At 37.1% G+C, this 22,363-nt stretch overlaps 1 protein-coding gene across 1 annotated transcript in view; it reads right to left on the bottom strand.

Moving 5' to 3' along the window:
* ELP4 (elongator acetyltransferase complex subunit 4) overlaps positions 1-22,363 on the bottom strand; it is a 142,196-nt gene that overhangs the window by 104,022 nt on the left and 15,811 nt on the right. The window contains exons 4-5 of the mRNA XM_017826969.1: positions 10,494-10,625; positions 5,938-6,077 (exon numbers count right to left, since the gene is read on the bottom strand). Of these exons, the coding sequence (XP_017682458.1) occupies positions 5,938-6,077; positions 10,494-10,625 (272 nt within the window). The remainder of the gene's footprint in view (positions 1-5,937; positions 6,078-10,493; positions 10,626-22,363) is intronic.

The following is a 22,363-nucleotide window of genomic DNA, read 5'->3' on the forward strand; positions in this document are numbered from 1 at the left end:
TTCCATTTATTTTTTCCAGATTTAGTACCCTAGAAAACTACTGGTTAAATTGATGTACCTTAATAATGTAATACCCTTCCTGAAATTCAGAGCTGAAAACTAACTGGCAATACATAATCTCAGTATGATATTTATTGTGTGAAGTCTGCCTTGCAATACAAAAAAAGAGCATCTCAGACAGGAAAGGTTAACTTTTGAAGTCCATTACTTTCCTAGTGTTAGTTGCAAAAGGAATGGCTATTAAATGTTATAATACCCAGCCTACCTGGCAGGTGCCAGTTTACAGGGCAAACTTTAGCCCCCAGGGTAGCCAAAATGTCCTCTCTCCATGTCTTCACATTATCACAATACACACACACAAAGTCCTTGTTTTTAAAAGGTAGTGGATAAAAAAAATAACTAAAGTACTTCGCAGGATTAAAGGGTCCCAAAATTAAAACAAACAAATAAGACAGATCCTCAGTTAATCCATCAGAAAAAGATTTGCAGCAAAGAAAGAATTAAAAATGATAATGCATTGCGTATAGATTTTTTAAAAATGTAAAACCAGGTGCTTTTCTACCTCTTGCTAAAATATTAATGGTTTACTTGAATTTGAACCAAGCTATGTAAATAAGAACACGAAAAATATTGTGGAAACACCATTTTTATAAACAAGCTGCATTACCCTTCTGCCAATGCTTGTCATAATATTTAAGAAAAGAAATAAGATATATCTTATTTTCTTATTTCTAGTCTTTTTTTGGCTTTGTTACTAAACACCATGTAATTCTGATAATGAGTTTAAACAATTCCTTCTTTACTCTTTTTTTGTTTAGCAATTTAGTAATGGATAAAGCAGGAGCTGGCAAGAAGGTATCCTGGTTACAACAAAGCCTCTGACTTCTCTGTTGATAGTTTCCAAGCAGTTAACAAAGGTTAGGTTATCAAGGATATGACAAATAGCCTTATTGTGTATAAGGAGACCCCATTAGGCAAGACAGTCCAACCTGTTTTATCTAAATTTATTGGTAAATCTAGACTCCAGATAAATTTATCCTTTTTCAAAAGCACATACAATCTTAAGGTAAAACTTAGCAGTATTACAGCTTAATTATTTTAGGTCCTTGGATTATCAAACCTCCTCTTTTGGTAATTGCAAAGGAAGAATGAGAACAGATGTAAAGAGATAGAAAATAATTCTTGTCTGTGATGCACAGAATTACCAGAGGGGATATTTCTGCCTTCCTGTTAAGGACCAGCTTTAGCAATGCAACAAAAAGGACCCCACGACATCCTGGCAACAGCAACCGGAAAACAGTTGCTGTCAGTCACACAACCCTGTTAGCCCGGTCCCAGCATTAACACCAGGACATAACTGCCCTTCCCCAACATAAAAAATGAGATAAGAAAGAGGAGTTTCTGCCTTCTTTTGGCACCAAACACTCAATCCCATTCACTACTTCCTTTAGGAGAGCCGACTTCACAATCTGTTTTCAATTAATCCTTATCACGGGGAAGTGAACTTCTATCCATCTTGAGTGATTATCCAAAAGGGGACCCTGTAATCTAATTTAGCCACCAGGTACTAGAACTACAGAAAGGAGGGCAAACACAGCACTCCATCAAAAACCAGATACACACACGTCTGTGAAAACACAGCAAAGACAAGAAGGTTGATCCAACTTTAAGGTGAACAAATGATGTTGATAATCTCCAAAACTGATCCTTAACTGCAAAGTAAAAGGTCAGATTTGTCTAATCACACAATCACTTTTCTTTCCAAGTCCATAAAGAAGCCAAGTGCTTGTGTGGATAGGAAGAGAGCCATATGTATAAATATACATGATTTCTCAAAAGGGCCAAGAGTTTCTGGCCCATATAAAATCTCCACATCTCTGATCCTGCAAGGGAATCACTGTAACTATCTCACAGTAGACACTGGCTACAATTACAGAGACAGTTCACTCACTGAGGAACAGTTTAAATAAAACAGGTTTCTTTATGTGAAGCTAGAGAATTAGAAGAACGAGGATGATTTGGTACTTCTTTTTAAAAAAAGTTCTTAAATGGTTCTTATGCACAAAACTTTATCACAAAGGAAAACAGAAAAAGACCCCCATCCAAATAGGGCACCTCTCAGGGAACGCCTTGCTTACATCAGTAGGTACGATAATTAATAATTAATCAAAAAGGTGCAATAAAAAGTGTACTGAGCTTCTAAAATTTTTGTTTACAATCACTAGCCTGTCATTGCTCATGACCTTGATGTAGAATGTGTGTATTTGGTTAGGTACACTTTCCATGATGATCACCTAATACAAGGTGCCTCTTCAATGGTTGTAGTTACAGAACTATAAAATTATAGGAAAATAATTTATTTCAGCCTCAGCTTAAAACATGCTGTGCTTTACAACATTGCAAGTATTTAGAATGGAACATGCTCGCTAAACTAATGTGGAAACATTTGGAAAAGAGGGAAAAGCTTCTCTTCTTTTTGCCAGCTAATTCCTAATTTTTTGCAACTTCTGAGACTATAAAGAGGCATCATTTCTCAACAACAATATCATTTACTTATGCAAAGCTGTATACGAGGCAAAACTGCTAGTTTCCACTTCCTCCTCAACCTCTGCATGGGTGACAAAAGCAAAACATTCTTAGATTTTAAAATGCACCACTGACTTTGGTCTGCAAGCCTACACAATTTAGGAGAAAATTTCATTCAGAAATGTCTTTACTGATACATATCTTGCAAAGTATACCCTTTAGAAAGTTATGAAATCTTTTGCAAACATCTCATAATATACAGTCTATTAATGTAAATTATTTCAATCCCCTTTCTTAAAAATATCTCCTTATTTTTTGAAGGATGTGTCAGCTTCCAGTGTTAATAGGTTTTCTGTCAATCTTCTTTTGATAAATTGAAAGAAAATCATACTTCTGGAGATTTTTCTGAACCTCAAGTAATTTTTGTAACTTTTTCTTATTTCCTTTCAGGCTGTCTGTCCTTTTTTGAGGTACTGTCAGCCTAAGAGGTTACAGAGATTTTGCAGTGCTATATAAGTAACTAGCATTATGTCAACAAGTCTTTTTTTCGGCTATGCATCTAACCATAGCCTGAGAACCACATGCTAATGAAATTATCTGCTCTAAGAGGAGGCAGGCTAACCAGCCATGGCCATGCTCCCAGTTCACTGTAACACAAAATAAAAGGGTTCAAGCTCTCAGTAGGACCTTCAGGCAATCCAAGATCAGGCCTGATACAAATTGCTGATTTCTCTTGGAAGGGTTAACTGTGACTATCATATTGCTTTCTTTGAAATCATTGTCTGGTTAATCAAAAGAACAGAAGTTTTTACTATTCCATGATATATTGAAGCTGGATTTAAAAGCCAAAAGCATTCAATTAATTATCTAAACAGTAATGCCAGCAAAATAATATCCCTTCCCTCCTCCTCTTAATAAACTTTCTTTAATTAAATCATCCTGAGAGGACCTTGAGCTTGTTTTCACTCCCTGAGAAAAAGAATGCTTCCTTCAGAATTTTATCAGAATATTTGTAAAAAAGCCCAGTACAATCTCCTGAGTTTCTGTAAAAGCATGAAGTTTTTTAACAGCAGTGAAATAACTGATAACATCAGTACTTGGTATTGGATTTAATACATCATGACTAATGTGTATTAAAGAATCATAAACATAGGGATGAAAAGGACCTCAATAGGTCTGACCTAACTTGTCCTGAGACATTTTCAGTCGTGCAGATTCTACAATACTCCCACCCCGTGTCTGCAAGGCAACTTCTTGTGTAAATCATTAGGAAAACATCTCCTTACTTCCAGCCTGTATTTCCACTGCTACAGTTCACTGCAGCCCATGGCTGCAGAAAGCACAGTCAGACTCCCTGTATGTCAGTTTTTAAAATGCTTCAGAACTCTGCTTCCATCCCTCCAAGAACTTCCATTCTTCTTTTCAAGCTTTATTTCAGAGGCTGTAATTCTGAAAAATTCTTCTTCCAACCTTGTGCACAGGGACTCCAAAACCACCACTGTTTGTGGTCAGGGAAGATAATAAAGTTAGAAGACAAAAGAGCTACTGTAAAGAAAGAGATGTACACAACTCTTTACAGTTCCCACAGGTTTCCAAGAGTTCACTATTCCCAATGTGCTCTTTATTCCTCCCTGTCCCTCATCACACTGCCTTCTGGTCTAAGAATGATGTTTAGAATGGTGGTTGTCTGATACTTTGGTACCTGCCTTTACTCCCAACAATACAATTCCCTCATTTCCTCAGGAGAGGCTTCCTGAAGGAGACCCATGTTGAGGGTGCAGGGAGAGGAAAATGAGATAAAACTTCCGAAGTCCAGCTTTATTTGATCACCCTCCTCACCCCATCACTCTGTGCTTTAACCAATTTACCATGAAAATGAAATAAATCCAATCTTTCCGTTAGATGAAATCTAAAAATAAGAATAGAATCCATATAGAAAGAATGATGAGCTTTTATCAGGCTAGCACACCAGGCCAATAACCAGCATTAAGCAAGGCTTATAAAATCAAACGCATAAAAATCCATTTTCTATACTCTACTGATGAGTTAATTTGATTTTAATGTAAAATGAACAAATACTTGACAGCCATACAGTCAGTGGAATTAAGCCCAGAGCCATGAGACATTCTAGTTTGCTAGAGAAAAGATAGAAAGGGAGTTAAATTGCTCAGTAACAATAGCAACACTTGCAACCTGTCAGATGTTCTTGTGTCTCTCCTCTATTGCTCTGCTACTAAAAAAAAATAGTAATTATACATAATATATATAAACAAAGTTTGTTCAAATATTTACTATATAAAGAATAAAATATAATTTTTCTTCCTTCTCCTAAAAGTGTGGATTTTTTTTTTTTTACAAAATCACAAGAATTTACTTTACAAAGCAGTGACACTTGACCATGTAACACAGAAACAAATTACAGAGAGACTTGGCTTTTGCTTTTCTACAGCTCCAAGAAAGGTGCTTCATACTGTGCTTCTTTCTTCTTTCATAAGTCTGAGGTTTTATATTTGATGTATTATATATTGATATATTCAGTGCAAATCAGTCACAAGGAAGGACACCATACTACTGCTTCCAGGAGCTGGCCATATGCACTGGGATCTATAAAAGTAGGTATTATATAAATTAAATGACTGGGCTGGACAAACAAATTGCTAGCCCATCCTTCATGTTTGACTTGAAATGCCTCCAAGAAAGATACAATGGATGTGTGTCTGCAGGCTAATATGAGTCTTAGCTACTGTCACTCTTTCTCTTGGGCTTCCTTAATAGGAATTATGTTATGATAAACATAAACATAATAAGTTATTCATTCAGAGGAGAGTTTGAATAGGAGACGTTTTGTAAGACACAATTAGCGACTGTAATTTTATTCACAGCAATTTGTATTTTCCTTAGGTGAAGCTGCAGGATGTAAGAAGTAAAAAAGCACACAACCAACTAATCTGATATAGCATTCTAAGCTATGTAGGTCAAGGATGGCCTGTCTCCTTAGCCCTAAAAACCACACAGATATCTTCCTACGACTGATCGCCACCTGACACGCACATCCCGGAGAGCTGCTGGTGCTCAGGGAGCAGTTCTCAGACAGACAGGAATAGTTCTCCCCAGTCCCCACAGTCAGCTGTCAGTAGGGCTGGACTGAACATGCAGCTGTGTCCTAGGCTGCCCTAGTAATGTCTGCCTTAATTGTCGCTGCCAACTCGCTCCCTCCCGCAGCTGAGGAGTTGGAACACGGAGCTGTCTCGGCTTCGCTGCCAGTCCTGCCATGGAGCACTGATGTGAGGCCACAGCCAAGATGCTTCTGAGCCGTGTGTGGCTGCAAAGGTTTTGCCCAGCAAAGAGTAGACACAAAAATATCCTTTGGCACCAATAGGAAGACAAAAATCTAACCACACGACAACTTACCATGTTTTCATTTTAGGCAGTGAAGACGGTTCTTCGTGAAGGTAAAAACTGTGCCATTTTATGGACTGAATCAGTTCTGGAGACATTTTCTTAGAAATATCATAATAATGGCCAAACTTTGTATATGGCGTTGGGCTGGCCTGTGGAAACAATGATACTGATTACAATAACCCATTCAATTATTATCTGTCACAAGAAAATAATTAACTAGCAATACACTTGAAAGAAATCTCTGTGGTTTTTCCCATTCAGCTTAAGTAAAAGCTTCAAATAGAAAAACATTATAATATTTACTACTAAGTTTTTGTTCCCCTGTTGACATTCTTGAATGTGAATTTTTCACACAGAACTCAACCCTTACTCTTCCAAGTTGCATCACCAAAGTGCAGTCAGATACTTAAAAGAATGTATTTTTGCACATGTTCTAGACATATGAACCAAATTTCAAAAGCCCAGACCCATGAACTGTGTAGACCATCATGTGTTCCACCTCTCTGATTTTTCAGTCTCTGGGAATTATATGGCTCTACAGAAATATTTTCAGTTGACTTTGAGAATGTTTCCCTTTACGTGTGACCAGTAAAAAACCCAAACCATTGCATCTACATATTTTAATTAAAATTAAAATTCAATTTAAATAAAAAAATAGGAAATAGTTAAAAACTACTTTAAATTTCTTAAAATTGGAATAAATAGCAGAGGTTGAGCATTACACACAATAACCATGGTTTATCATAATGAAGATACGTTTTCCTCAGCTCCTAATTTTGGGCATATCAAACATCATAAACCCCCCCAAATTTAATATACACCTGGACAGGAATTACACATTTTGAATGTGTTGTGCTAGTAAACAGAGGAAATGAATGCATATTTTTGTACCACATAAATGGAGATCAGCATACAACCTGCCCAGGTTGTTATTATATGAAATAATAATTATATATAATTATATATAATATATGAAATATTATATATAATAACAACCCCCTAGGTTGTTATTATATGAAACATGATATATGCAACATTCAAGTACAAGCTTACTAAAAATATATTAAACTGTTAGGATTAACTAGAATGATTTGATTTTGGGTGGATATTTTGAAATTATTTGACTAATAGATGTTAGGCCCGGATGGTTATCAGTGCATATAAATAGTAACAATAATACAGCACCTTTCCTACAAAAACAATAGAATAACCAACTAACTCAAATTTTTAATAAAACAAATAATTAGTTTTTAATTAAAAAAACCCCACAAAATTGTTTATGTGTATCCAGTCATAAGAGGCAAATCAGTTTTGCTAAAAAAAGATAGAAAACCACATTCTCCAAGTCAGCGTTCCAATTTATTCATTGGCACCTGATTTTTAAAGTAGGCAGTCCAATAAAACATAACATTCTATCAAAATTTAAATATTTTTCATTGTAAAATGTAACTTTATTTAAGACAAGGATTCTGAAAGCAATTTAAACAGGGGCTGTTCTTTGGCCTATAATCTATTCTTTATCCGGATTACAGATCAGAATGTTTTTACTGCAATCTCTGCCAGAGCTCATCTTTTTATTGTGTACTTCCAAGCCCCCTTAATGTTTTAGAAAGGCCTTGACTAACTGAACTTTGATCTGATGTCTTCATTGAGAAAAGCTCCAGGTTGCCCATTTCAGATGCAAATCCTTCCTGAGGCCCAATAGAGTTTAGTAAAGACAGCAAAAAAAGAAGAAACAAGAAGTTTCCAGGATCCTCTTTGAGAATCCTGAGGCACATTGGTGTCCTTAATCCACCCTGCTGCATGGATTAAGGTAGGTGATAACCTCTCTGGATTCAAAAGAATGAGCACAGCGCCTACAAACTGGGTGGAGACTGGGATTTGGGATAATAAACCCCCACGCAATAAAAGCTCGCTCCCTGTCAGAAGCCTGTGAATAGCCCTCAATGTACGGCATTCCCAGGCTTAGCAGGGAAGCTTGCAAAAAGCCTACCTGAATCAAGTAAGCATGAATAATCTGCCTTAGCACAATGACCACGGAGAGCGCCAAGCAGAGAGACTTTCCACTCCTCTCCTCGAGTTTGATCTGATAAATTTATCAGTGGACTGGAGGCTCGAGCCGGTTCTTTCCCGGATTCCTGGTTTGCACAAGGAGAAATGCACTAAACTGTCAGTGAGCAGAGCGTTGCTTTTATGCTACCGTCTGCTGTTAATGTTTCTAATTGCAACACTAATGTGCTAGAAATCTCAGATTTAGGATGAATCAAGGCAGAAAATTGATTTCATGCTGTGACAGTTTATATATTGCCCCAAGAACATAAGCAGTTCATTCAAAAAAAAAAGAAAAAAAAAAAGGGAAAAGAAAAACCCACACTATCTCACTGTCTTGCATTGCAAAACAGGCTCTCCATATACTCAAAAGTTTAAGTGAAATAACCTCTGATACAGATGTGAGTGACAAGCTGGCAAAGGCACATCAAGCATTGTACCCTGGTCTTGTACTCTGACTTATAAATCTTCTATCTCTTTCTGAGGTACAAGGTAGGTGCAGTATGTACAGAGAATCTGTGTTAGCTGTAAAGAGTATTAATATAAACACCCTGCATAAGAACAAAAATGAGTTACCTAGCTAGTCCATATGGGGTCTAATAAGTGGAAAGGGAATATCTGAACTATTAATCTGAATCTGTTATTATTTAGAAATAATAACTAAATTAAGCATCAAAGATACCACAAAGACAGCCTTTACTCTGCACTCTCACTCCATATATAGCCAGATAAGGGATGGAAAAGTTTCTGCTGCCATGTTTAGAGTTCTAGCTAATAGCAAAGCTATTTTCTCTCTTTCGTACTTGAAACTTTTTGACAGTAGTTTTTGGAAATGCAGCAGTATATTAGTTCAATCAATTTGCAAAATACATCTATTCCACATTGGCTTTTTCCACCAAAAGAGAATTTAAAGACTAAATCACAACCAGTGTTGTTAATTAAATGATAGCATAGACTGTATTGTTGTGTGTAGCAAGGCAATATCAGATTATTCCTCAACGGAATATATTCACCAATCAAATTAATTTAGCACAGCATCAAAATTTAATGATAGCCGCATTATAAAATATTGGAAAATACCAATTTCAAACCAATTTTTCACTAATTAGAATATCCCGAGGAATTTTAGGTACAGATAGTTTGACATTTAGACTTTTATTTGTATGTTTTAGTTTTTTAATGAACTTAACACACACATAAAAATATTGTATTCAGCTATTCAGAATGATCAGCATCCAATTCAAAAAGCAACAGTAAAAAGGGAAACAAAAGACTGAGCATCTTATTCTATCTTGCATAATCAATTTTCAATAATCAAGGACACGTACATCATGTATTTTTGGGCAATCTTACATTAGTGGAAGTGTTTACTTCTGTGAAGTTAGAGAACATGAGTGTACATCTAAGTGGACTTTTTAATATTTTTTTTCCTATTTTGTTAGCACATCAGAACACTATTTGTTAACAATATGCAGTTGTTTCCATACCAGTGTATAAGGAATTCTGCTAGATTTTAAAGCAGACAAATTATTTTGGGGATGGTTCAGAGTGGCACAGCAAGCTCCACAATAATAAAATTGATGAGATTATATGATTACCCTGGAGGCTGCTGGATTTTGCATGTCACCATATATAAGTCTTTCCTGACACAACTATATAGCCATGTCTGTGCAATTTCACAGAAAACCAAACATGTCAAGCCCTGTAAGATCATTTTGTCACATTCCAATTATGTTTTTAAGAATAAGACTGAACTTACCAGGCAGGTATGACCAGACCTAAACCAGAATTTACAAATGTAGGCTATAATGTATAGACAAAACAGGGGGTTTATTCTGGATAGAAAAAAAAACCCGCTGTAATTTTGTTAAAGATTAATCCAGTGCCACTGGATTAAATAAGAAAGTCACCAGCCACGGGAGACTGATTATTCACAAACAGTAACAACTGTAAACTCTGAAAGACTGATCACTGGGGCTTGTTTCTTATATTGTCCCTGCACAGTGATTAGTTTCCAGTGACAGTGAAGCTGATATAATCTCAAGTGCTTACTTTAGTTGTTATGCACATGGATAAGCAGGTCAACAGTTTGCTTCAACACAGTACTTTCACTGCAGAGACCTAGTAAGTAGTGTTGATTAAACCTGCTTAAGTGATTTGTGCACAACTAAATTTGGGCAAACCTTGTAAGTGAGCACATTCTTCAAACTTTCATAAAAAGCTATCTCAATTTAGTAGTACTCACTAAAAAAAATCCCATGGCACTTTAAGGCTTTTTATTTTCAAATTATTATTGTCCATATTAAGTTTTACAGTTCCTGCAAAGTCTCAAAATCCCTTTCTTTTTCTATTTCTAGCAATAAAAAAACTACAGTGATGTATAATAATTTACCCTCAGGAAGCAATCCTGTAACAGTGTCCATTAGCAGTTCTGTTGTCTACATTCTACTGAAAAGCACTCGCTCTTCAAATTCATTTTGAGTGCAAGAGGAAAAAAAGTAGGAAATAGTGATTACCTCCATTTTTGGTAAATTTTGGTAGCGCCAGGCTATTTTCATAGAATCCTGAAAATCCTCAGACTTAACAGTTGCTGCTTCATCTCCCAATTCCTTTCCACAGGTATCATCAAGCAAAGGGGCTGGAAGTTCCTACAGGTAGAGAGCAAAACAATGTCAGCTTTCTACAGCAGAAATGGCAGTTCAGATTTTTATCCACACCCTCCCCAGATAATACAGTTATCTTAGTATAAAGGACAGTTGTCAAATCTGTAACAAAACCTGATTAAAAACGCTGCTCTGACAGACTGGCTCCTACTAATATCGAGCATGAAAAAACCCCACATAATTATCATCAGAAAAATGAATTATCCAAGTAAAATTAAGAATGCAGAATGGAAATGCCACATTTTATACTCTACTTGATACAAACAACACAACTTGAGCAGCATCCATACTCCTTTTTTTTTTTTTAATCTTTCTTTAAATGATGTCCTAAACTATCCCATTTCTGAGAGCGGGTAAGTTCCCTGCATGGTGAATTTAAGCCTATTTTAAAGTAAGATCTTTGTTAGCTTCTGTAAGTCTTTCAAATGTATTCAAGAGACCACAATAGCCTACAGACACCAGCTGAAAAACCACTGTAACAGGATGGTTTGATTTTTCTCCTCTGCTAACCATCAGGCATGATACCTACTAACAATGGATTCCTCATGAACACAAACACAGGAGTAAAAGAAAGGGGAAGACATTTAGTCCTGGATTTTTTTATACAGTTCTAATGCACACTTTCTACCTTTGCTGTACTGCTGAAAAAAGTAAACAGCACTGTGTGGATACCAAGCATTCAGAATTTATGCACTAGGCTGTTACAGCTACTAGAGAAACGAAGTGCAACCAAGTTTTCTGAGGGGACTTTATCACACCCGTCTCTGTGAGCTGGAGGGCACAGATCTCTATCTGCTTAAAACACATCAAGACTTACTTGAAAACTAAGTTTTCATTAGTCAGTGACTCTTGAGAGAGAACTGAGATGTGTCTCAAGGGTTAAAAATATACAGAGCTAGCCAGTATTTCTGTTACAATGTATTAGGAGTGAAGACACATAAAAACCAAATTTGAAAACTTTAAAGAAGAGTCTCAATCAAAATAGGGTTACACATGAAACTCTGCACAGGGGCAGAGCTTATGCTGGCCATAAACATCCAAATGACACTCATGGCTTTATGTAGGCAGAAATTATACAGACAGACAGACACAGAAAGGAGACACTGAAGGTTTAAATTAATCCATTTTGAGTTTACTGTTACACTAATTCCGTATTCAAGAATGCAGGACAGACAACCTGTATATAGTTCTACACATCATCTTATGAACAACATGTGCTATTTGGATTCTTCAGTGTAAATCAGCAGAATATTTACAATTACTTAAGAAACATGAGAACAACTGTTTCTAAGTTCAGGACAGTTCTGCCTCTTTCAGAGGTTGGTCAGCACACCCTCTAAGAGGCAATGGAAGCTATGAAAACTTTTACAGACTTCATAACTTTGATAAAGTTGCAGAAATAGAACAACTGTACCTATATATTTCAGCAGCTAAGCAGAAGACAGAAGGCACATCTTTGAGCAAAGAATTTTATTTATTTCCTTTTTGCAAATAAACTAAAGCCTGGTATTGCCTATTCACGAGAATGGTTATGCACAGAGTTATATGTTCAGATTTCTTGCAGCTTGTTTAAAAGATACACTTGTATACAATAAACTTGTATTACTATGATGGTAAAAATTAAGCTTATTGGTAGGAAATCTACATGCAGATTAAAATTTTAATTTTCCAGTTTTCCTTAAATTTACAGATTTATAACAGTTGTTTCAGTTAAAAAAATAAATTAATTTTGTTAAAGTTGCATTACATCTACCCAGTAAGAAAGCAGGAAAGCTTTCAAACCAAAGACAAGGATTTCTGACAGACAGGAGAAAATGAAAACAGAACACTGTACTGAAAGGTTCTGAGAAAGTATAAATACAAACATGAGCTGACAAGCACCCCAATGCATTTCACATATATGCAGATACAAATCCTCTACATTTACTCCTAAGAGCATTTTATAAAGTATTTTTATAAAAAAGAAAAAAGATGCTATTTTGAATTGCTGATTTTATAACACAGAAATCCATAGTAAAGAGTTAATTAGACTTATTTTCCAGTTAAGGTGTTATTTTGAAAATACATTGTGAAACTGTTGTGCAGATTTGATTTCCTAATAGAGTTATCCACAAATGTAAACTTCCTACCATAAAAAGGTCTTTCAATGAAGGGCTGCTGCTACTTGATCATCTCAAAATACCCCTCAATTTTAGCAATTAAAAAACCAAACCCACCAACTTTCATTTAAAAAAAGAGAGTTCTGTAAAGAAACAATCCCGAGGCCAAAACAACATTTCCAGATATGTCTTCCTTTCATTCCCCAAGATCAACTGGCTCCCAGGCACTACGTGTAACTTTTTGTAGTGAGGAGGTGTTTTTCTGATAACAAGTGCCTGCCAGAGACCATAAAATCCTGTCTAAACATTTCAGACTCCCTAAACTGGCCCCTGTTTCAGATACTACCAGTGATATAACAAGTTGCAAACTCACACTGCTGTAGCATCACTGGGCAGGTATCACATCATCTGCAAAGCCAAAATCCAGAAAATGCCATATTTTACCATTCACCTTTCCTGGAGGCAACAAGAAAAACACCACCAATATTTTCTTAAAGCCATTTAATATTTTTCTCCTCTAGAATCACTGCAGATGCCTACCATTTGTACAAGTAGCTCGTTGTTATCATATAATAATTGGCAAAGACAAATTTGAGACGGGGACATTATCTACGTAAATTTGCTAATGTATATTTTACAAATAAAATGTATTATACGCTAAAAAAGAACAGAGGTCAAGGACAATAAGGGGTGAAAGGTTCTCCAAGTAATACTGATAAAGTAGAAGCTGCTTCAATAACACGTAACACAGAAAAAAAGTTTCTGCCTTCCAGTCGAGCACAGAACAAAACCGTCTTCATGGCACTCTGTGGCAGGGAGACACCACAAATCTGAGCTGTTGACACCCAAGAAACTCAGCCCAAAACAATCAGAGGCAGACACACCATCAGTGCAACACAATTAGGCACTGTGGTGTGCCTTTGCTGCTAAGAACGAAGCAGATTAAGAGATCAAGGAAAACTGGTTTCACCTGAAGTTGATAAAGATTTTGGCTGCCAGAGATGAAAACTTATCAAAGTCTCCACCCAAAACAGCCTTTTTTTGCCAATGTAGTTTATTTTTAACTTCTGACATAACAAAGAATTTTAATTTTGACATAGTAAAAAACTTCTAACACTAGAGAATGACTTAAACATGGCTAAATTCACCCAAAGCAACATGAGAAAGCCGTGACTCTGTACTGTGGCAGTGAGTATGTGTTCCAGCTTAGGTCTGGTTTGTGCTCTCTTGTCCCTTCCTGCCCCACAGAAGGAACCAGGAGCACTTGAAGAATTCTCTCATACCAAGAACAATTCTTATTTCCTGAGCTGCTTTTCCAAAATGCTCTTACCTCATAACTCCCATGCTTAGCTGAAGGACATGTTTCTTAGACGTACCACGTTCTCATCCTCATGCAAGAAGCGATTTCACACAAGGCACTGAGCCTTGAGACATTTCTGGGGCCATGAGGTCTCACAGCCAGGCCATTTTCTATCCCAACACACCCTGTCCTAAGCAAACATATGCTGAATCATACTCTTTTATGTGGTGGTTGTGAACTACGTGGCCTCTTAGTAGGCTTTGTAGGTAATTAGCTGCAATCTGAAAAAGGTGGTCTGCCACTGGAGCCACCTGGTATTTTGAAAATCAATTGCCTGAGCTCAACCTGTTACCTTAACCTGGTTACATACATGCCAAGATGATGTACTTAAGCACAAAGAGGAAACAAAAAATTCCAATGCTATTCAAGGTCAGAGTGTATCTGTAATTCGAACAAATTTTACATAAAGAACACTGAACAGAACTAATAAAGATTGTTTACCTCCAGATTTGCATCCCAACATTATCACTACTCTCCCAGCTTCTGTTTACTCTTTTCCCTGCCATTTACAGTAAACTATAAGAAAGAGAGGCAGAACATGCAGGTGCAGTTGGAAGGTATGTCTGCACTGACTGGAAGCCAACATGCACATGCCTTCATCAGCTTGCCCAAAGACTAAATAAACAGGACACCCAGGTGGTCACTAATGTTGTTTTTCCTTAGGATGTACTGATTCATGTTTCCCAGTATTTAACTTCAAAAAAAAAACACCTCTTTTAAATTTCAACTAGAACTTTGTATAAGCACATCTGGAAAAGGGAGAGAGCCTAAAATTGCTTAGTAGGGCTTGGGACTGGGGAGAATTACAGACATAGGAGGTTATGTAAACCTGTTTTATGGGCAATACTGGAAATATTAAAATGATCCACACGTTTCTTTTTATCTTCATATCCTCTTTTATTCTTCACGATAACTAGAAGTGGAACAAAAGGCTTCCCTTTTTCTGACACTGATAATTAAATGCTATTCTTTGTTTCAAGGAAATGGCAGTTTCCAAACCTGACCATGCCCATACAGAACATCTAAGCGAGAAAAAGCCTCCAGTTGTCATAACATAGGTTTATTCTCGAAGCTAAAGGCTGGCTGGCTGGATATATGCTTCACTCTTCAGTGTCATGAAAAGTTTAATTACTGTCCAAGAACTACAAAGCATTATTCTTCAGTTTTCAGACTGTCCTTTAAACTAGAAAGAAAATTAGGAGTTATAGAAAAGGTGAAGCAGACCAGCAGCCAAACTGGCCACAGAACACAGGCTGCTTCTGGCCCAGCCACACAAAAACTGGCCTGAAAACTATCCAGCAGGACACCCAGGAGAACAGAGGGGGGCATGGGGCCTATGAGTGACAGGGAAAGGTGGCTAAGATGGGGCTTTTCCTCAAAATATCTGCATGTAGGACATTCAAGAGCAGGGCTTTAGCACAACTCCCCGTCTCCAAGTGTCATTACAAACTGAGTAACAAAGACACTAGTCTCCAGCAGTCTTATGAAATCATCATTTCTGTTGGAGAACATACAGAAAAAGCACTTAAGTTCTGCTGAAATCATCAGAATTTAAAAAAGAATTGGGGATTTAGGATTTAATAAATCTATTTTCTTAGAATTAAAATCAGAATTTCAGAAGAATATGGTATTAAAATATGTTACATTTACTTCCAAAATTTCAGCCAGAATTTGGAAATAGAAGTGTTATTTAAACACTGGTCTAAGAAAAGGAGAGTTGATTTATCAGCCAATAATATCTCTATTTAATTTATTTTTCTTTAAAAATATCTCAGCTCCCACATCATACAGCTTTGAAAAGCTTTGGGACTGCAAAATTTGTGGCATCGGTGTGTCAGCTTCTAAGAACTGTTACATTCTCCCAGGCTAAAAAAAGACAAATCTTTCATAAGGTATATAAAAAAACAAAGCATGAAGTAGTGCATTAGTTAAAATAAAAAAAACCAAACATACAGCATTTCTTGGGGTCAACTAAAATACAAGTCTTTGCTATGCAGCATGAACACACAAAAAGGCAGACAAGTGTTTAAGTTATTAAGGGGAGTTTGGATGGGGAGAAGAAAGCTTGTTGCTGTTTTAAAATAAAAAAAGAAAAAGTTTGGGAGAAAAAAAAGGTTTCCTGAAGTGCTCACATTAAATCACAATGCAATTAAAATAATTTCGTTTCCTGCAAACCAAGCTATGAAGGTTTTATTGCAAACACGAAATAATGTATTTCTGTACTAAACCTTTTATCTCTGCAATAAAACAGTGTACAACCTGTGTCTGCCAGCAATGCAGGTCTTCCTGGGTTTGCTGCCACATTACTTTGCCTGCCTTGTTTTGGCAGATGCACGAAGCAAAATCAGATTCTAACAGTTTGACCTCTCTCACTTCTTATGTTCTCTAGGGGATAATAAAATCCAAGATACAATCCCACAGCAGTTAATGAAGCTTAACCTCACACCCTCTTAATTACCAATGCATTACACCAACTATAGGCATCATACTCCTCTCTAAGCTATTTTACAATTCTAAAGAAGTACTACTGTGCTATTATTTGGCAACATAATCCAAGCTGTATGTGAAATCCCTCTCACATAAAATCCTTTGATCCTTACGGGTTTCAATAACTGTATAATTAATGGTACTTAAGAATTTAAAACATTATCTATTTCTGTATCAATAAGTATGTCGTTCACATGGGTTTATGCAACCATTTTGCAATGCAGTTATTATCATGAGTATGGTGGAAGAAATTTGAAATAATATTAAGGGGAGTACGATTCACTGTTGATCTCTAACTGCAACAACATTTAAATAGTTTAAATTCACATGAATTTAAGGCTCTTCTTCATTATGTTAATTTTTAGTATTTAAAGGACACCAGATGGTAAGTCAGGAAGGGTAAATATTTTCTTTTCAATAATGTATTATATAAGTGTCAGTTTAAAGGGCCCTACTCCCAAAAGGAGGGAGGATTCTATTTTGATTTGTAAATACTTGTGAATACAAGGTCTATTGTTAAAGAACATAAATGACTGGATACAGAATTTTTCTCCTTTCAGTAGCCCTTGTACAACAATTTCCATCTCCAGGTAAAGCTGTTCTATGGAAACTTTTCTTTGGCATTCAGGAAGACCAAGTGAACCCAGGAGAAACGAGAACTGTGTGAAGAGGAAAGGGAAGCAATATTCCTCTCTTTTAGGAAATAAAAAAGGTTAATTGCAAGTACTCTAAGGGGTATTTTTTTTTAACCCATGAGAATATATTCTCTACTTCACATACACAGAAGTAAACTGTACAGTCAAGCCATAAAACTCTTTGCTGTAACTTCCTTGCATTATGGCTCCATTTCAAAACACTGAAACCCAGGAATGCATGAGAGATGATTAGATGATTTTTAAAAACAAAATTCATCTTTTTTCTCAATCAGTTCATGGACGCTTAAGTATGTAAAAGATAAACACATCAGCCAATAGCATAATAAAAGAAGTAACATGAAGAAACTAAATAAAAATGAGTGCCCTTGTCCAAAATCCTGTAAACTCTGCTGCAGTGTATAAGGCAGTAGCCTAAACAGATTTAGTAACAGCATTATTCAATAAAACCTTCACAGCTGAGCACTGTAAGCAAGAGTTCACTAACTGAGCAAATCAGCTCTACAAAGTCGCCAACTAGATTTGTAAAATAGATGTTTGTGAACACTGGAGCCTAAACACTTAGATTTTGTGACTTTTATGATACATTTAACAGGCTAAGTAAGATGTGGGCTTAAAAACCCCCATAATTTCAGAAGTAGGACGATGAAAGAAAATATCTTAATAAATAGACAAGGATTGGTAGATAGAAAACTTGAAATTTAAGCCAAACATTTATTTCCTCTGGTTCTGGAAAAGCTTCTTATTAGATTGGTCTGAACTTTGGACAAAGATTTACACTTTAGAGAGCTCCCAGAGTGGGTACTGTTTAAAAGGATTGAACTCTTTTTAAACAAAAGCAATTACTTTTTTTCAAGTGTCCTCTTTCACGCTCTTACAACTTCTCTGTCAAGTTTATAACACAGTTCTTAATGGAGAAAATGATACATTACAATATAATTAAAATATTTGCATTTTAACAAAGAACAATGTAAAACAGATATTCCACTTACCCAATGTGCAAGCAAGAAAAGTAAACAGGTGAGCAAGAGCTACATAATTAAGAAGTTAGGCTTTTCAACTCAGAGAGCTGACTGGTTCAACCCCAGTCTTTGTGGTACCTCAAGACTTCAGAAAGAGAGAGAGGTGTTAGAAAGTTCAGTTCTGCTCTAATTGCAATTGGATTTCTGTGTATTAAGTGATATCATTTAACAGCATGCAGCAGCTGAATCACCGTAACAAGTTCACGTATTTTGAAAATAAAATTAGAAAAAAAGAATAGGAATGCAGTCCTATTTGCATGTATATTTTTACCTTTCAAGTTGTTATGCTTTTAATTTATGTATCACCTAAAAATGTCAGATGACAGAAAAAATACCTCTTGCATTCATACACAGCTTCTTTCCCAATACCAGATAGTGAAGGAGAGGAAGGAGTCAGAATAGTGCTCTTTGAAAATGGAAGCTTGGACAGCCCTGGCCACCAGCCTGATCATTTCTTCCAGGTTTGCATTTTTCCTTTTGACAAAACAATGTTTTGGAATCATATCTGTGAGGGAAAAACGTAAGCAACCATTTTACACGGTTGAATGTACATTGCTGGAATAAAAAAAGTCCACGTAGACAGCTATGTTTTCTTTCCAGATGTTGTTTGCATACACAGTAACACAGCACTGAAGCTCAGCGGGGGGTTTATTGTTGTTGTTTTTTTTTTCTTAAATGACCCTGGAAATAACAGGCTCTCCCTGCATTCACCTTTTCAGCAGGAAAAGAGTAAATGTGCACTTTCTGTCCTTCAGGTTTGCCCAAGTATAACCAGCTTGCTGGAAGAAGAATTTTCTGAGTCTTTTCAAATTACATACTTAAGCAAAATGCCTTTTAAAATATACTTTTAACTTTTGTTGTAGAGATCTTCTCAGCTTGGTAAGAATTTTTTAAAAAAACTTGGGTTTAGAGGTTTTTTTATCTTTAATAAGCCATTACATTTCTCTAGGTGCACCAAGGGAAGCTGCATTTTCCCTTTCACTGTGGTATCCTACAGCACTCACGTGGTTCCACCTGAGTGGTGTGACTTCAGGATGCATCCAGCAAACACAGGGAGGTTGTGCATCTGACACAGGGGCACACTGAGGGCTTTACTACTCAAGAGAATCTTCTGTGTAACTCTCCAGAGAGCAAACTGCACCCTCGTTTTTAAACTTGGAAGTACAATGACACAAGACAGCAGAGGTAGGAAAAGGATCCCCACCATAAGCAACAGACTCACAGATGGTGTCAAAGTACATTTTTTTTCTTGAAGGATGTGCTCTTTATCCTTTCTTCTTGTAAGAGAATCCCCAAAAGGCAATCTCAGCGGAGAGCAGAAGTATCCTGCAATAAAATTCCATCTCCAAAACAAAAAATCCATTCAAAGGCAATAATGGAATCAAGTGTTCAACTTCTTCACAGGAGATGAACAGACACGATTCTAGAAAGGAGTTCTGGACCTCCCACTCTGCCACCTCAGGCTTCCAGGTACCAAATGGAATGGTCATTGATGTAGCATTGGCCAGGGTCCCACAGGGAAATTGTAGTGCTACAGCACTGTTTCCCAGCACAAAGGAAGACCTATAAATCTTCCTTTCAAGATAAATCATAGAATCACAGAATGGTTTGGGTTGGAAGGGACCTTAAAGACCATCTCATTCATATCCCCTGCCATGGGCAGGGACACTTTCCACTAGACCAGGTTGCTCAAAGCCCCATCCAACCTGGCCTTGAGCACTTCCAGGAATGGGGCATCCCCAAGTTCTCTGGGCAACCTGTTCCAGTGCCTCATCACTCTCACAGTGAAGAATTTATTCCTTATATCTAATTTAAACCTGTGCTCTGCCAGTTTAAAGCCACTCCCCCTTGTCCTGTCACTACATGCCCTTGCAAAAAGTCCCTCTCCAGCTCTCATGTAACCCCCTTCAGGCCCTGAAAGGCTGCTGGAAGGTCTCTTCAGAGCCTTTGGTTCTCCAGGCTGACCATAGTAGACCCAACCTGTCTCCATAGCAGAGGTGCTCCAGCCCTCTGAGCATCCTTGTGGTCTCCTCTGGACTTGCTCCAACAGGTCCATGTCCTTTCTGAGCTGGATGCAGTGCTCCAGGTGGGGTCTCACCAGAGCAGAGCAGAGGAACAGAATCCCCTCCCTTGACCTGCTGCCCACGGTGCTTTGGATGCAGCCCAGGGCACGTTTGGCTTTCTGGGCTGTGAGTGCACACTGATGGCTCTTGTTGAGCTTCTCATCCAGCAGCACCCCCAAGTCCTTTTCCTCAGGGCTGCTCTCAGTCTGTTCTCCACCCAGCCTCTATCTGTGCTTGGGATTGCCCCAGCCCAGGTGCAGGACCTTGCTCTTGGCCCCTTGAACTTCCTGAGGTTCCCATGAGCCCACCTCTCCAGCCTGTCCCTCTGGATGGCCTCCCTTCCCTGCAGCAAGTGACTGCACCACCCAGCTTGGTGTTGTCAGCCAGCTGAGGCTGCACTCCATCCCTATTGGCACAGCAAAAGCAACTCAGCTAAGAGCAATGTTTAGTGTCAAGGTGAACTATAACTCAAATAGAACCCATTTTTTTCTCATTAAAACTTGTGAGCATCAGTTCCCCCTTCAAGCCTAAATAAAACAATTTAGGAATAAAGGTAATGAAATGCTTTTATAGGCAGTTTAGGTAGTTGCAGAATTTTAATGCCAAATTTGAAGTAATTTTATTATTTAATATATTTTCCGTTTACCAGTGCAAACAATTTTTATTTTATGATCAATCACAGAAGTCACCATATAATTCCTTATGTTATATACTATAACTAAGTACTTATGCCCTTACAGTAAAAAGTTGCCTCTTTTGAAGAACATGGAATGAACAGAAATACTCTCAAATGTTTAAAATACTTTCTAGAAACCAGCATGTATATAGTTCTGCAGGTTTTACCAGAGGTGTATAATTTTTCAGCATTACATCTTAATGCCAGTTTCCTGAAGGAGCTTTGACTACAAAAGGCATGAATATGTTTTCAAAGGATGATGGATAAATTGGTGGGTGGTAATATAATATATCTTAGGCAGCTGATCAGGGCTTTTTATCCTCTGCTTGTCTTTTAGTTATACACAATTTCAAGATAATTATGGTCTATAAGAATGTCTTTTCCCCTTCCTACTACCAGCAATATTTGTCTTGGTTATAGGTTCAAGAAACTTCCAATCACATCACAAAATTGGAATAGGGCAATTATGGCATCTTGGCAGAGAACTGAACATATAAATAGACTGACCACACTATATAGACATTTAATATGGACAGTTAATGAACTGCCTTTATGTAATACACCAGTTAATTAGAATACTAGCCATGGAATTTATTGAATCCATACTTGAATTTTATAAAATAAACCCCAAGCATAATGTGCAATTCAGGTTGATATGTACAATGTCTATGTTGCCTTCCCGGTACAGAATACTGTCCAATCAGATAATGAAAATAAATTAATTACTAATCCGTTAAATAAAATGCCACATTATTCAACGGTCAGATATGCTGTATTAAAATCCTGACTTGGTGGAGTCACCCAAATCCCAAAGAGCTCATTTTTATGACAGGAGAGGACTTCTTGAAGCACCTGAGTGAGGGTTACTTCACTGACACAATACAAATCAGAGAAATCAACTCTGCTGTGCCTTGTTAGGCAGTGCTGAATAGTCAAGAAAAGCACAGACAAGAATACTGTTGGACACACAAAAACACAAATGGAGGGAGACAACAAAACAAAACTATGTTTTCCTCCACTTTCCTGCAGCAACATTGCCCATTCGTTTATAGTCTCTTATAGTAACACCACTGTGGAGGTAAAACAGAGGAGAGTGCAGTGTTATTGCCTAGTGTCCAACCCTGGAAATTAAGAAGGAAAATTATTCCAGATCACACAACAGAGCTTGATAAGGCACGTCAAACTAACTGACCACAAACACACTGGTACAAGAAGGAGAGGTGAGGGGAACAATGTCTGTTAATTAACTTGCAAAAGCATAAAGGAGCTAGGAAAAATATGACAGGTTGTGAACAACTGAATCAAAGGTGAATGAAAGAAGAATAAAATGCATGTTTGCTACTCTATTTTAAGAAAATTTAAC

This window comes from Lepidothrix coronata, unplaced genomic scaffold, assembly GCF_001604755.1.
Source record: "Lepidothrix coronata isolate B3197 unplaced genomic scaffold, Lepidothrix_coronata-1.0 Scaffold133, whole genome shotgun sequence".
Taxonomy (NCBI): Eukaryota; Metazoa; Chordata; class Aves; order Passeriformes; family Pipridae; genus Lepidothrix; species Lepidothrix coronata.